General features: G+C 43.4%; 1 protein-coding gene across 1 annotated transcript in view; it reads right to left on the bottom strand.

The window, feature by feature from the left end:
- TRDMT1 (tRNA aspartic acid methyltransferase 1) overlaps window positions 1-17,383 on the bottom strand; it is a 152,285-nt gene that overhangs the window by 24,271 nt on the left and 110,631 nt on the right. Inside the window, exons 7-8 of the mRNA XM_069211548.1 lie at window positions 15,860-15,943; window positions 11,137-11,501 (exon numbers count right to left, since the gene is read on the bottom strand). Of these exons, the coding sequence (XP_069067649.1) occupies window positions 11,137-11,501; window positions 15,860-15,943 (449 nt within the window). The remainder of the gene's footprint in view (window positions 1-11,136; window positions 11,502-15,859; window positions 15,944-17,383) is intronic.

The following is a 17,383-nucleotide window of genomic DNA, read 5'->3' as shown; positions in this document are numbered from 1 at the left end:
ATATAAAGTTTATTTAATTTGTACTTTGGAAGTCTTACTGTACATGCGCTCAATCAGTATTTAGATTTACCCACCGTGTTCACTTGTCCTAGCCTTAACCAACACAGGTTTAATTTGGTTTATACTTTCACAACAAACTCTAGTATAATGACGCACAAGGTCCTAGTCTATGACACACATATATATACACCATCAAATATTCTAGAGTAATTTTGCTGCTCTAATTTCAAGCATGAATACTAAAAGCAATGCATTTTCTTAGGGAACTGAACAAACATACCTGCTGATTGTTGAAGTGTGTCTATCTTCTATCTGTTGTTAGAACCTACTGCTCTTCTTGTTAGAGACTACTGGCCATTAGGGCGGATGAATGGTGCTTGAAGGACAGTAAGTATAAAGCAGTTGTGGGGGAGAACTATAGTCAATATGGTTATTTTTGTCTGATCAGATTGCTATCAGTCAAGAGAAAATAGAAGTTTCAGAGAAACAAATCTAAAAAGTAGTGACATGTTTAGAGAACACCATGGCACTGTGCAGAATATATAAGGGTTGGCTGAGCAAACAAAAAAGAGGTGACACTGTACAAATCAAAGTACACTTGAGATGACTAGACATGTTATTAGGTCCACTTATTATTAAGGTTGGTTCAAGTAATCAATGTGTACTAATGAACTCTATTACTAAAAATCCTAAAGCTGAATGTGTGGATTCGGAGGAGAGAAGTGCAGACCCAGTAGGATCCTATGAGCAAGACTGACAGATCAAATTGAAGGGCAGTGTCCAATTGTTCCAAGGAAGTCTACCAAAGGGAGATAAGGTTGTAAATTCCACACCTTCAACTGCTGTGTTGGACTTTTCATTCCAAGAAGGCTGCCAAGGTGGGTGTCTCGGCACTTGTCATTTCTACTGATTTCTCATGTGAAAATCATTGTGTCTCAACTTCAGTATATGGATGTGCATCTACATTAGCATCTTTCAATCTGCATCATCAAGGGAAGAACACAGCCAACTTACCTGGATAGCAAGATTGCAACCAAGATACCCAGCGCAATGAAATAGGTCCCTAAGGATTCCTAACCATGTCTACTATCTTCTATCACAAAAGAAAGTAGAAGCCTATATTGGCAGCAGCAATTTAACCATTGCCGGCTTGGGCCTGAAAGAGGAGAGGAGTATTCCTGATTGTAATGCTAGCCAGAGAGGCCATCCATCAGCTGCAGAGGCTTGCCAGTCATGGATGAGGAGATGCACCAGCAGGGATTTCAGTGCAGTAAAACCTTGAATAATAGGGACAATCTTATTTGCTGATCATTAGCATTAGGAACGTTATAATGCATCTCAGTGCACACATTTCAAATTCTGTTGGTTAGAACTCCAAATTGCTCCTTGTAGTTTTGTGGTTGAAGATAGCAGTGACCTTTAGTGGTTAAGCCTCCTCTTGAATTACATATTTACTTTGCGCCCCTAGAGGCAGAGAAGCACCTAAAATGTAGCTGTTTTTGTTACAAAACTCTGTTTCCAGCCCAGTTATGGATTGTGGGAATATTAGTGAGGCTCTTGGTGCATTTCTACCAGAGATGTGGTATGTACCTGCTTTGTAAGACTGACCTGAAAGGAAAATAATTATTACTCACCCATGTTTTGCTTGGATGCCCAAAGTACAAAAACATAAGACGTGAATGTCTGTAATAACTTATCAGAGGGACAGAAATAATAGTAACAACAATGATTGTGTCACTTCTTAACAACTAGAACTCACAGGCAACATGAAGGATTGTGGCTTGCTAGTACAATAGGTGACGGTAGGGAACAGCATGGAGGGAAGTGTTGATGTGCCTAATCAGATGACAGCTGATGGAGTATGAAGACCACAAATCTAGAAAACCTGACGTCCACAAAAAACTTACACAACCAAAATAGTAATGGGTGCAAATGCTTGAATGAATCTCAATCACTACTAAATACTGAGGCCAAATCCAGTCCTTTACTTTTTTGTGGTGTGTTCCATGCTCTGTGTGTCGATGAACAGCCACCTGCACCTTAATGATGGGTCTTAGGAGATAAACAATTGTTTTCTACTTGGACAGTCAGTCTAACTAAAGTAGCTTCTTGATGTTTTCATCACATCCAAGGCAGGCAGACTAGTGACCACTATATTTAGGGACCATAAGACAGAAACTCACTATTACATTATGGATCATTCCACCCCAAAACACTGAGGGACACCTTAGACTGTTCCTAGACTATTCTTTATTGGGGAACTGCACCAACACTCTGAATTTGTTACACAATCTGTGATTTTTTAGAACAAACTTGAGAGAAATTATCCTCCTATTTCCATTTAAGCAGATCGAAAACATGCTCTCTTTTCACCTATGAAAGTACTTTTGAAGGATAATAATAAGAATGACAATGAGCAGAATGTGGCAAGAATGACTATGTTTGATTCAATGGTCAATTAACTCAGCAAGATCATGAAAACACATTGGTGATGATACAGTTCGATCACAAACATTTCACCTCAAAAAGCTAGAAACCTTGAATGTCAATTATTTCACACAAGACATAAGGTATTTTTCGGATCGGACATGGGGATAATCAAACAGATGCCAGTTGCTGGTAACTTTTCCAATATGTAATTGTGTCCACTTAAGGTGAATTAGAAAGTTTCACTCTGCGATGGGAGGATCTGGACCCAAAAGCAACATGCTAATTGCAATTCTTCACTAGTTGTCACATGATGTACCCATGCAAATTTCCCTACACAGGACCGACAATGCGAAAGGTCAATATCAGGATTTAAGAAAGTTTTACCACCTTTAGACAAATTATAGGACCTATCACAAAGCTGAAACATTGCACTCTGGATCCAACGGGAGTAAGGCACTCTGCCACCACAACCACTACGGACACAACACAATGGGATATGTGAAAAATACATATTAGAAGCGGGAATGGGAGAAGAGAGATAGGGGAGAAAGCAGAGACACTGGATACTAACACAGTGCCTATTCACTCAGCCAGTCACTGATGCCTGCAGGTTACAATTCATATCTAAAAGCAATTAAGAGATTCTTGATAAGATGTCACAAATGTACAGCATCTAATTTTCACAGTGACAATGCTATACTGTGAAGTGATCTCAATGAAATAAACGTTGTTATTAAGCTGAATTTCTTCACACTGAAAATGTAGTCAGATATAAAGTCCCTCTCTATAGGTAAGATAACTATCTTTAACTTCATGTGCATGCACCTTCTGATATTAATGGGTTTAAGCTCTGTTTTATATTTGGTGCAACTGGAAGTTAATAAACATTCATTAAACCGCCACCACCACCACCTTAAAAGTTCCTAACAAATACATTTCATAATCAATAATGACTGATGAGAGAATCATTGGTGTTACTTCTCCAAATAATTTAAACCCCAAATGGAATGCAAAAGTTGAAGTTCAAATACACTTCTATGTTTGCTTTCCACTTTGCAGAATACTCGCCTTTCAGGAAACTCTTGAGGAAGAATATAGTTAATCCGAAAATGAATCACGAATCCACAAAGCAAGGTTTGTTGGGCAGCAGCATTCCAACTTGACTGCCTAGCAAAAATGCTGTGAAACACAAGGTAAGCTATACTTGGCAATCCAAAAGAGCAACTGTTATCTCCAAACCTTGTAAGAGTTCATAGGTTTCTGAAATCTATAGATTACTATTAGGCAGTGTGTCATTCAGTAATCTCCATGCATGCAAAGCCTTCTGCCAGGCTACGCTGACACTTGATGTACAACGCCAACCTCTACATGTGACAGCTACAGTAAGTGCTAGAAGGTTTGGAGTATGGCACTCCCACACCCACCTAACAATTAAATTGGCCACTAAGGACAAAGATTATAAACATGGCTCCCAGAATTTATTTGGGCTGTGCTAGAACAGATCAATGGGAATCCTAAAGATGCATAGAACATCCTGTTGAGAAAGGACAGCCTTTGGATCTTTACCAAATAAATCAGGTATTGAGTATTTGAATGATCATCTGGAATTCAGTAATATACTGGATTGTTTAAACTTTCAAGACCAAATTCTTCACTTAAACGAATGACTGACATGTTTGTACTAAAATGGCAGCCACTATCTTTGGTTGCCGTTGTCCCTTTTCGACTAGGTTCATTACAATATATATGCAGAATTCTCAAGGCTGCTTTTCATTTTGCGCCATTCAATGTATTTTTTACATAATTAGTATTTGCACGAGGTGTTATATTTCATTCTCTGTGACAGAGGCATTCATTGCTGTTCACAGATTGTACGTTTAAACAGGATACAATAGGCCTTTCTTCTCTCCATTTACATCGGAGTACCTTCTTTTTCAATATCACAATAGACTGATATTTCTTCGTTGTTTTACCAGGAGTTGGTTCCCTTAGGGAGTCCTTGTTTTTGGAGACCAACATTAATCTGATCACAGCCGTGTTAATACAAGATACGTTTCAACATGCGTTTTGTTAGATACGCATATTTTGTTAACTTGTTCTTCGCTCTGAATATCTTTGAGCGTATGGGGGCGGGGGGTCATTCATAATAAAATACTATAATAGCAGCAACCAGGTATTTTGTTTTTCATCACCGGGTCTATATAGCACCACCCTAAGAAAAAGTTTTTTCTATTCTGAACACATGATAGACGGTGTTGCAGTACACACAGGCTTTCATACTTAATTGGGAGTCTACCTATGACCTTCACATCTAGCACAAAATATAATTTGCCTGAAATTCCAGGGAGATTATACTTGTCATAACATATTCTTTTTATAAGAGCATCAACATTTTGAGATATGTGCACTTTTATGTAATAGTGAACATTAGGTAAATACAAAATGAATATGATGAAATTACATAATTATAGTTGTATCTTTTTTCATTATATTTATCCAGTTTAGGCGGTGCCGGCCACGGCACCTGTACTTACAAGAGACAGGAAGTATGTTGAGATTTCAATAGGCTTATGATATTCTGTCCTGAAGACCCTGCTTTAAATCACAGAATGCAGTGACACATGCTGACTTATCTGAGTCGGTATGAACATCTGACAGGCAGCAATGAGTTCAACTAGTTGGGATAGAGCAAGGTTTTCAGATTTTTCCTAAATTTGACTTCATTTGGCTCTGTTCTCAATTAAGCTGGTAGTGTGTTCCACAGTTTGGGCGCCAGATAAGAAAAGGATCTTCCATCCCATTTGGCCTTCTGAATGTGAGGAACTGCTAGGAGGCACCTGTAGGAGGATCTTAAGGTTCTACTCGCATTACATACTGTCATAAGGCCTCTAATCACGTGGGGGCCTTTCTCATTTATTGCCTATGGGTCACACAGAGCACTTTAAATTTGATTCTGTGTTCAACTGGAAGCCAAAGAAAGGAGATCAGAGCTTTCTTGACTGAGGACCCTTTAGGTAATATATAAATGGTCCTAGCTGCAGCACTCTGCAACATCTGTAACCTTTTATGGACTACTTTAGGAAAGCCCAAATATAAAGAATTGCGGTAATCCAGGTAAGAGGAGATCAATGCCTGGACTACCACTCTTCTGCAAGAAAAAGGTAGCAGACTGAATACTTTCCTTAGAGATTGTTGCTCCGTAAGGGGCCACAGACTGTGTATTTAAAAAGCACTGGCTCACTCACACCTACTTTTACTTACCTGTGAACAAGGCATGCTGTTGCAGAAACGCGTCAGGATTTTTTGTCTTGCTGCTCAGAAGTGCTATTAAATGCTTGGATTTTAATGTAGAATGGCGCCTGGGCTTTTCGTGTTTGGGTCATATATATATATATACATATATATATATATAGTAGACTTGTCATCCTTGGCGCGGTCTCCCCTAACTTTTTGCTGCTGTTTCCCTTGTTGATGATGTGTGCTGGACTCTATTTTTGCTGTTTTTGTTACTCTCTGCACTTTACCACTGCTATCCAGTGCTAAAGTGCAAGTGCTCCTGTATAAAATGTGTATGTAATTGGCTTTCCATGATTGGCATATCTGATTTACTCGTAAGTCCCTAATTCAGTGCACTAGAGGTGCCTAGGACCTGTAAATCAAATGCTACTAGTGGGCCTGCAGCACTGGTTGTGCCACCCACATTATTAGCCCTGTAAACATGGCTCAGACCTGCCACTGCAATGTCTGTTTGTGCACATTTTAACTGCCAATTCGACTTGGCAAGTGTACCCACTTGACAGGCCTAAGCCTTCCCTTTTCTTACATGTAAGACACCCCTAAGTTAGGCCCTAGGTAGCCCCATGAGCAGGGTGCAGTGTATGTTTAAGGTAGGACATATACTAATTTGTTTTATATGTCCTGACAGTGAAATGTTGCCAAATTTGTTTTCCACTGTTGCAAGGCCTATCTCTCTCATAGGTTAACATGGGGGCTGCCTTTAAAAATGGTTAAAGCATAGATTCCCTTTGGGAGCATATAGACATGTGGAGTTTGGGGTCTCTGAGCTTACAATTTAAAAATACATATTTTAGTAAAGTTGGTTGTAAGATTGTTTGAAAATGCCACTTTTAGAAAGTAGGCATTTTCTTGCTTAAACCATTCTGTGACTCTGCCTGTTTGTGGATTCCCTTTCTGGGTCAGTTTGACAGTTGGGCTGTTTGCACCTCTCTCTAGACAGTGACACAAAGGGAGCTGTGGTGTAGCCTGCATATCCTGATGAGCCATCTGTGCTATGAGGGAGGGGAGGAGTGGTCACTTACACCTGAAAGGGCTGTGCCTGCCCTCACACAATGCAGTCTCCAACCCCCGGTGTGTGTCTGGGGCCTGGCCTGGGCAAGGCAGGATTTCACAAACAAGAGAAACTTTCCTTTGAAGTAAGCCTACTTCAAAGGCCAAAATGGGTATAAGAAGGGCACCCTAAACCACAGACTTTAGATCACTTCTGGACATCAAGAGGAACCCCTGCCTGAGAAAACTGAAGAGCTTAGGATAAGTGCTGCCCTGCCTGAGACTGTGCTTTGTGGAGCTATCCTGCAGTTGCTGCTTCTGCTTGTGCAAGAGGACCAAGACTGGACTTTGTGTGCCTTCCTGCTTGTGGGGAAATCTCCAAGGTCTTGTCCTGAGCTTGCCTCCTGTTGTTGAAGCCTCAGGGCCATCAAAGACTTCTCCTGCCATCACCTGGACTCTCTGTTGAGACTCCTGCCCTACCAAGTGGTGCCCTATCCAGTTCCTGGGGCCTTGGGAGGTGAAGCTGGCAGACCAAGACTGAAAATCCACGCACAGACCGCCGTGCGCGGAAAATATTGACGCACCTTCCGAGGCGCGGCTGAAAACAATGCGCCGTCGGCTTTGCAGCAGAAATCGACGCTGCACCGCCATCTCGGCTGGAAAATCGATGCACGTAGCTGGAAGAACGACGATCAACACCCTCTGATGGAGGCTGTTCACTTCGCAACCCACATTGAGCTGTTTTGCTGATACTGCACAGCACGATTTTCGACGCAATCCTTGCTGGGCACTGAAAAATGACTCAATGCCTGCCCAGACCCGAGTGCTGCCGAGTTCGACGCATCGCTCACCCGCAGAGAGGAAAAATGACGCACACCGACTGGAGAAGGAGAAACGACGCACGGTCTCGCTTGCGGGTGAGAAATCGATGCACCGCTCACTGCCTGAGCTGGACTTTGCTGGGCTGAGGAGGTCACAGCTCCTATGGGTGTGACCTCCTCGGCTCAGCAAAGGTGCATCAAGGCCCTCCCCTGGGAGACAAGGAAAGCGTCACCCATTGACTTTGACCTGGGCGCTTCAGGTTTAAGCCCTGAAGCGCCCAGGGCGAGTGTCAATCAGTGACACTTCGTCACAGATTGGGGTGGGGTCAGCAGTCTCACTGACCCCATCTCACTCTGTGACGAGGCTGGGACTGCTGCCTTCCCTCATTGGCTGACCTAAAGGGAGGAGGGGTCACTCACACCTGAAAGGGCTGTGCCTGCCCTCACACAATGCAGTCTCCAACCCCCTGGTGAGTGTCTGGGGCCTGGCCTGGGCACAGCAGGATTTCAAATTCAAGAGAGACTTTGCTTTGAAGTAGGCCTATTTCAAAGGAGAAAATGGGTATAAGAAGGGCACACAAAACCACAGACTTTAGAACACTTCTGGAAACCAAGAGGAACCTCTGCCTGGAAAAGAGCTGAAGAGCTGAGGAAGAAGAGCTGCCCTGCCTGTGCTTTGTGGAGCTATCCTGCAGTTGCTGCTTCTACCAGAGTAAGAGGGCAAAGACTGGACTTTGTGTGCCTTCCATCTTGTGAAGATCTCCAAGGGCCTGATTTAGAGCTCTCGGCGTACTGAGCTGGAGAAACAACGTGCAGCATCGCTGACTGAGGCTGGTGAGATCGCAACCTGCGCTGCATGGTTTTCGGATCATCGTGCGCCTGGATTTCCGACGCAAGAACTGATGGGTGTGTAAAAACAATGCAAGGCCTTCCTGGACCCGAGAGTGCTGACCGGATAGACGCTTCGCTCTCCTGCGGAGAGAAGAAACGACGCACCACGACCAGACGAAAGGAGAAACGACGCATGGTCTCGCTCGTGAGTGAAATTGACGCATCGCAAGCCCTTTTTGAAGCACATTCACCCGTGCTGGGTTATTTTTTACACACCCAAGGTACATTTTCACGCTAACAGTGTTAATGTGTGTTTAAAACTACATGAAGACTCTTTTTACTTTTTAATTGATAACTTGACTTGTGTATTGTGGATTTTTGGCGTTTTGGTCTTGTTTTGTTTAGATAAATATTTCCTATTTTTTTAAACATGTGTGGTGTCATTTTGTAGTGTTTTCATTGAGTTACTGTGTATGTTGGTACAAATACTTTACACCTAGCACTCAGGAGTTAAGCCTACTGCTCGTGCCAAGCTACCAAGGGGGTAAGCAGGGGTTAGCTGAGGGTGATTCTCTTTTACCCTGACTAGAGTGAGGGTCCTTGCTTGGACAGGGGGTTACCTGACAGCCAACCAAAGACCCCATTTCTAACATGTATGTTTAAGTTGTTCACATAAAAACACCATTAAGAAAACCAGAAAAAGATGAAGAACAGGACTTTTTTTATGTTTGGTTCCTTTTATCAACAAAGTAATCACAATCTCGAAAGGGACAATAATTTAAGTGCAATACACCATTTACACGTCCAGTGCTGCAAACATCAAGTAATTCCCTATTCTTATTACACCAAAGTAGATATACAATGGACTGTTTTTGTTAAAGCCACATTAGCCTTCTTCTTGAATGTATTTTTGGGCATAAAAAAAAGGAAAGAGAGATTATTTTAACCTTTCTCCAACATCCGTTCTCTAGTGATACAAAAAGCAAAGTTAATATATGTTTTGACGTTTGTTTGAAGCATGAACTTGTCAATGGTTTACAAAGTTAAATCCGGTTAGTGCGCATGTGCCCTTCCAAAGTAGAAACTAAAATCAACCAAAAACTGAACTCCTCATTATCTCATATGAGATTAAATAACAGCAAAATTAAGATTACTTGTGATCAGTGAATCTAGACCGATTGCTGAACTGCCTGCTTTCCACCACGACTCGCCCCTCAGCTTCAGGATGTACAATGCTTAGAAGACAACACTGCTTGGCATCAATTACCAACCACTGCTTCAGAAGGTAAAGTCCTTGCTTCATGAAGCAAGCTACATAATTGCTGTACAAGCCCCGGTCCTCTCACACATAGATGGAAGCAAACCCCTGCTGTCAGGTGTGCCAAACTCCTAATACACCCTTTCAAAAATGTCCTCCGTGAGCATGGCTCCTATTCACTTCAATACGCACTCCATTATTTACAGAACACTCAAACCGCGGGACCCTGCTTTTTGGCCACCAAGATCAGAATGTCTTTCAGCCCCACAAATCATGTAGCTGCCACATTTAAACCTTTGAAAGCAAGAGATGCCAGAAGGAGAAAACCAGGTATGAAGGCTTCTTCTGATATTCCCCGAGAATTTTCAGAAAATTCTAGTCCATTGTTACCATGCACCTCTCTGTCGTACAAATAAGAATGTGCATAACAGGAAGGGCAGGAGTACATGGAAGAAGCAATCCAACAGGGTTTAGAAGTAGGGAGTGTTGGTCATTGGAAAGGGTGCAGTGGGATGCATTAGAAAAATATGTGTCTTCATTTGGTTTTGGATGACCACTGCTTTGTGGATAGGATTACTGTCTACAAATTCCATGTATGCATGCACAAAAACAAGATGCAGTAACCATCTCAAGAAACAGTGGGGTGTTGTAAATTCTTGCCAAATAGGTAAGGGGAAAAGGATATAGGCCCTCATTATGAGTCTGGCGGTCCATGGTCTGCCAGACTCACGGTGGTGGGCGGACCGTCGCGGTAGTGGCGATCCGCTCGCCATTATATAACTTTGGTGGAACCGCCACAGTCGAAACGCTGCCACCACCAGGCAGCCTGGCGGTCTCTGCGTTTTAAATGTGCCAGGGCAGCTGGGGATTATGAGTCCCATTCTGCCAGCCTTTCCATCACCGCCATGGAAGAGCTGGTGGAATTGGGGATGCAGGGGCCCCCCATGCACAGCCCCGTTGTGCATTTCACTGCCGAATTATGGACAGTGAAATGCGCGACGTGTGAAGCTGCACCCGCCGCACCGTCACATTTCCTGCTGGGACAGAGGGTGCGCCGGCCCAGCGGGAAACTCATAATAGGGCTGGCAGGGACTTGACTGCACTGGCGGTCAAGTGGCGGCAATGAGTTCAGCAGGAGGGGGAACTCATAATGGCCCCCATAATCTGTGATGTAGTGCTAGAGCACAGATAGACTGAATAAGAAGCACTGTATGTAATTGTGATATGTATATGCCCATGAGTAGACAGTGAGAAGGACTTATACCACCTGAATCACCAAATGGTGGGATGGAAAAAACGTGCCTAATTCAATTGTGTACACGTGAACATCATGCTAAGTGGCCTGATGTTGGCTGGTGAAAATGGGAATTCTGTGAACAAAATTGCTACAACTGAGTAACAGGATCTCTCGCAAGTGTTTCTTAAGATGGCAATGTAAATGTCAATGTTAAAACAATAGGCACACACATCAATTCCTAAAAGAGTGTATCCAGAATCAATATTCCTTACCCTTTGGTGAAGCATGTAGATCTCCTGCAAGAGGGTTTGACAATGTCCAGAATCAGAGCGTAGCGAAGTAAAGACTTCGATGTCAATAGGTACTGACTGAGATCTTGTAAATTATCTTCAAGATAATCCTCCAGCATACAAACGGAGACATCAGTATCCTGGCTTTGCTTCCTCTCAAGTTCTTTTACGGTTTCTAGCTTAAACAGAATTGAATTTTGTTCACAGGTATTGCTGCTAGAGCTTTCAGAAATGCTTGCGTTCAACTTTTCTTTCACTGGCACGTGGCTTCCACACTCAAACATTTCACTGCCATCACTACAGCTCTGAGATGTTTCAGACTTTGAATCTGGAAAAGCTGTCAATATCTAGCATCAAGGAGAGAAATGCAGGTGATGAGATTCAGCACATGAACAATTCCATTTCTGTGGGCATAAAAATTATTGTAATATGACAGGAAATATTGCATGCAGATTAATTAATTTTTGTGAAGCCGTTTGGTTCTCAAATAAGCCTGGTCTTGTCCCATGAAATTATTATAATAATGTAATAAAATAAAAACACCAGCAGATCTGTATGCAATGTGCTAATGAAATGGAAAAGGAAAGAGGTCAAACCTTGCCAACTTAAGAGATGGTGTGCAACTTCACCTCAAAAACCTTGAACAGTCAGACAGTGCTAGGCGAGACCTAGCACCATTGTAGGTGCAGCTCTTAGATCTGTCATGGAGATTGGACTGTGTGTGTGTGTATACCTGTTGATGTATGAAATTAAAGTGGATGAGTTTAATATGATGGTTCTTGGAGAAAAAGCGAGTGGAGACAAAAACAATATCACTACTACTCAGAGAACTCAAAGCAAAGATAACATTCGCAGGTCAATTTGGAAGACGTGCCAGAATATCAGCTCCTACTTACTATACTTTAAAAGGCAGTGATGTAACTCCTGTTATTGTAAGGCTCACGATGTTATGCATGAGTTGATGACCTTTGCACTAGGTGTGGTAGTCCAATTGGCCTATTAAATTTTACTTGTATGTCCCTAGTAAAGTGGCACTAAATGCACCCAGGGCCTGTAAGTTAAATACTATTAGTGGGCCTGCAGCACTTATTGTACCACTCACTTAAGTAACCCATTCAAACATGCATCAGGGATGCATTTGCAGCCTGTATGTGCAGTTTTAAGCTGCTATTTCGACCTGCCAAAATAGACCTTTTGCCAGGCTTACACCTTACTTTTTATTACACGTCACCCCTAGTGTCAACACTAAACAGTTCATAGGGCAGTGTGCATTGTATTTAGAAAGTTGGACATGTACTTTTAAGTTTTATATGTCCTGATAGTGAAAAACTCCTAAATTTGTTTTTCACCACTGCAAGGCCTCTTCCATAGGATAACATTGGGTTACCTTCTTACATTTAATAAGTTTTTTGTGTGGGAGCATGTAGGAATATCATATTTGGTGTCCGATGACTTGTGATTATAAACCTTCTTTAATGGTAAAGTTGAGTTTTAAGCCACAATTCCTAAAAAGACACTTTTAGAAAGTTGGCATTTTCTAGTCCTAACCATTTGATGCCTGCAGCCTGTTCCTGGGTCACATGACTAGGTTAATGGGATGGCAGTTGGTCTTTATGTACCACTCCCAAACAGCATCACAATAGAGTGTCTCAGGCCCTCATTCCCACTTAAGCGGAACCTGAACCGCTACGCCAACCGCCATATTCCTGTTGCTACTGCCAGGGTGGCTGGACCCGCTGGGCCCGAGATGAGCATCTCCGACCCAACGGGCCACCCAATACTGCTGGTGGTATTCCGAGTCCCCGTTCTGCAAGGGATTCCGTGGCAGGAGCAGCGCTGCGAAATCCTTGGCGGAAAGGCTACTAGCAACAGGAATTTGCATTCCTGTTGCCGGTAGATGACTCCTTCCCCCCCCCCAATCTCCATACTGCACCCGGCCCCCCAAATACAGACACACATACCCTGACACACACGACACCCTTACACACACGCGCACACATACACATCACCACAAATACACACAGACACACACACACATGCACACCCAAACACTCCCCTCCCACCCCCACATGCATTACACGCATACACACACACTTGCACGCACCCATTCACACACCCCACCCCCTTCCTCTTGCGGAGGACACTTAGCTCGTCCGATGAGATGCTCCCAGCTCTCCCACCACTGTCTCCGCACCGCCATCATGACACCGCCAGGCTGTATTACAGACGGTAATACGGTGGCTGGAGTCCTTTTGGCGGGGCGGGGCCAGCGGTGGGCCCGCCTCTGCACCACTGACCACCAGCACGAATACTGGAGGATTTCCGCCCAAATTGAGGCAGAAGTCCTTCAAAACTCGGAATATGGTGGTCAGAGGCCTGCCAGCACTGGCGGTCCTCTGGCGGCCGCGACTTCGGTGGTCTCACCAGAAGACCGGCGAAGTCGGAATGAGGGCCTCAGTGTTGGCGGGATAGGCTATCCTGGCTTAATGGGGGGCCAAACAGTCACCTGCCACTTTTGCATTTTAAAGGCACTGGCCCAGTTCACACACAAAGGATTTCACACAAGCCTACAGTGCCCCCAGACAGATTCGGACCAGGGCAGGGAGGCAAGAAATTCCAGACACCTGTGTAAGGTAAACTCCAGAAGGTTCTCCCACTTCAAAGTGGGTGCCAAGTATATAAAGGGGACCCTCAGACCCACTTTTCAGTACACCTCCCAACCTGTGGATACAACAGAAGAATGACATCCTTCTGCTCTGCTTGCTGAGAAGGAAGTCTGGACCTGCACCCTTCATCCCAGCCTGAAGTGAATCCATGGGTCAGCTGACTGACCTCATGTTCTGAGCTACAGGGGTATAACATGCTCCAGAGTATTCCATGCATCTGCCCAGCTGACCTTCTGCCTGGACCTGCTACTGCAGCTGCCTGACAGCTACTGGCTTCTGCTGGAGTGAGCTGCCTAAACCCTTGGTGTGGCATCACTTGAGCTCCTCCTTGAAGAAAGGAAGAAATCCTTAAGTTTTCGGCTCTTCTTGACTGTGAATGGGCCTGTTCACAGCAAGATCCTGCCGCCCTGCGATAACCTCTAACGTGAAGTTCCAGTAAACCAGAAGTTTTGTGTTACAGCAGCCACCAGGGATCACCGACAATGCAAGATCTCTCCTTCGTCCTATTTCTTTGACAGACAGTGGTGACTACCAACGCAAATCTCCAGCATCGACCACCTGTGATGACTGACAGGATCTTTGTGCTACAGCGATGACCATCCGGGACACCCAACCTGCTCTTTGTGCTAAAGCAACGTCCTTCTGTGACACCTTCCAATCTCCTCGGGACCTACTCTGCTGCAAACTGGACTCTTTGCGCTAGACTTTAGAAAGCAACTCTTTCAGCTGCACTAACCTGGTCTCTGTCCTGGTAGAGTGCGGGCCTGGTATCTGGCGCGCAATCTATTGTGGTTGGTCTGAACTTAAGACTTTCATCCCTCCTCCCAAGACCAGATAACCACGAGAGGGGGTTTATGTTTTTAGGAGCTGTACGTACCTTAAACTTTTGAAATTGCATATTGCTGGTTCTACTGTTTGGTTTTTTGTTGTAATGATGTCAACTAATTTAATAAATTTTACTCTATTTTTCTAAGTTGATGTAGGATTTCCTTGTGTTGTGTTTCCACTTTATTTCCGTTTTGTGTGCTGCATAAATACCTTACACATTGTCACTAAGTTAAGCCTGACTGGCTTAGTACCAAGTTACAGTAGGGCTAAGCACAAGTTAATTTAGTGACTTTTTTTGTTTCATCCGGACAAGGATTCTGACGGTTGCTTAAGTAGACCAACCCAAATTCTCACAACAACCATAACATTCCTTCAACTGAACAATTTTAATTAAGTGTTTACGTACACCTGTGATTTTCTTGAGTTTGTATGATAAAACACTTTGTTCCCTGCACATCTGACTCACTGGGCTCAGCCTGATGTACCCAATAAGCAGAGTCTTTGTCCGCATCATGTGTCCATTGTCAATGCCAGCTTTGCTGCTGGGCACTGTGCGCTTTCAAAGATCAACCGATGGAACAAAGGTTTCTTTGTGAATAGTCAACTGTGGCGTTTGCCAAATAAATGCGATCCCTTATGATGTGTGCGAGCATGTGATCTGTAATAGTTCAACATAGTTGTATGATAAATTTGAGGAATATAAGGAATCTCAACATCCAGCAGCGCTAAGACGCTGGAACGGCGCAACTATGTTGGTACCAATAATAGAGGAGATAGTTTGTTGTACTAAACATTTAACTCCACACGGCCCAATGTATCATGAGAAAACATTTCAAAACCAATTGAAATTGATTTTTGACTGCTTTGGGGTGCCATTACAAGTATTTTATCTTGGTGTGGGAAAGTGACATAGAATTGCTGGGGGTGTTCCCCACGAGCTCCTCCTATTCTCACACTTGTGTTATATGTGCCTTATGAATTGGGCCCCAACAGCCATGCAACATATTAAAGGTCCTCTGCCACCATCCCAGCGATTGTCACTCCTTGTGTCAGTTCTTGCTGTATTTTGCAAAAAAGCACAATGATCGAAAACGGTGAAATAAGGATTGAACTTGAGTGTTGTAACCATGTGCAGTGTATATTGTTCAATCTCTGGTTGCCATGCCATTAAACGCCAAGTCAAGAGGAAATGCTTTTTTCATGACACTTACTTGGTGTGTCGTTTGGAAACAAAAAGTCTCGGGTTTGAGCTTTGCAATCAGAAAATACCGCAGCCTTGAATTTGGAACGCCGAGCTGGGAAGGAAGTCAAATGCTGCATTAGCATGAATCTAGTTTAAATGATTTACAAACCAAGGAATACAGCTTTAAAAGGTATGTCAACTGAAATATTTGAAAGGAATTTAATCTAATCAATTCAAACGATATTGTTCAACTTTACTACTTCTGTTTATGTAAACCTTAACACATGCAAACATTTTTTCAAAGTCATCCGCACATTGTTTGGGCATGGATGTAATTCCCATAACGTTAAAAAAATGAATGATATGTATTTAATTACATATAACTCTGCTACAGTAACACGAAAATGTAAAAGCCAAAACCGCACAATTCTAGAACTTCAGATAGAAAGCTAATGTTTAGGGTTTCAAATTCTTCCTCCATTAATAGGGGGTGCATTCCAGGGTACACCGGTCTCATCGACGGCCTCTCAAACATCACTATTTACAGCAGTAGAATCAGGTTACTATAATGTTGTCACTCACTCTGAGTCGGTCGGCTGTTTCCCATTCGCAGCCTGTAGGTATCCCTACCCCTGATCGGAATAAAACTTTGTGTGTCAGTACTACATACATATTCATGTCATACGTGGCACACCTCTATCAATTCACATACTTCTGCCTGCACCAGATTCCCTTAATTTTAAAAGGTGCCCTTTAGGTGTCTGTTTCATGACCAATTGCTTCCACACCCTGAAGATGCCAAGAAAGATCTTTAAACGACTCCCAAGCCCAAGCAACACTAGAAAAATTGTCACTCATGCCCTAGTCACCAGCAAGTTGACCATGGGAACACCGTCGATACCGTGATCACCAAGCAACTAACTACAAGACTACAAATCATCCAGAACTCAGCAGCCAGACTCATCCTCAATCTCCCACACAAAACCGACATCACACCACACCACACCTCCGCGAACTACATTGACTCCCGATGCACAAACATGCTCAATTTAAACTCCTCACACACACTACACAACTCAGGACCCATCTACCTGTACGGTCACACCTCCTTCCACTGACCACTCAGATACCGCCGCCCCGCAGGACTCCTACTCGCACACATCACATACATGCACAGAACCAGATCAGGAGGACGGGTGTTTTCTTACATCGCTCCTGAAGCATGTAACGACCTTCCACTCCACATCAGAGACTACTACTCTCGTCTTGAACTCCACAAAAAGCTAAAGACCTAGCTTTTCAATTAATCAACATACCACAGGCAGGGCTAGGCACACACACCTGCTCTATGCCACGATACCTTCGCAGGTGATAGTGCGCTTTACAAATACACATAGCTTAACATAACAATATTTTCAGAGTCGGTGGGAGGATACTGGTAATAGTAAAGAGACTTCGGGATGTAGTACTTGAGCCACCGTAAGTGCATTTTTATCTTACTATTGTGTCCTTTCTCTTTCCGATTCGTAACCTCTAGATAGAATTCACAGCA

Source organism: Pleurodeles waltl, chromosome 10, assembly GCF_031143425.1.
Source record: "Pleurodeles waltl isolate 20211129_DDA chromosome 10, aPleWal1.hap1.20221129, whole genome shotgun sequence".
Classification (NCBI taxonomy): domain Eukaryota; kingdom Metazoa; phylum Chordata; class Amphibia; order Caudata; family Salamandridae; genus Pleurodeles; species Pleurodeles waltl.
The sequence above is the reverse complement of the archived record's forward strand: the minus strand, read 5'-3'. Positions and strand labels throughout refer to the sequence as shown.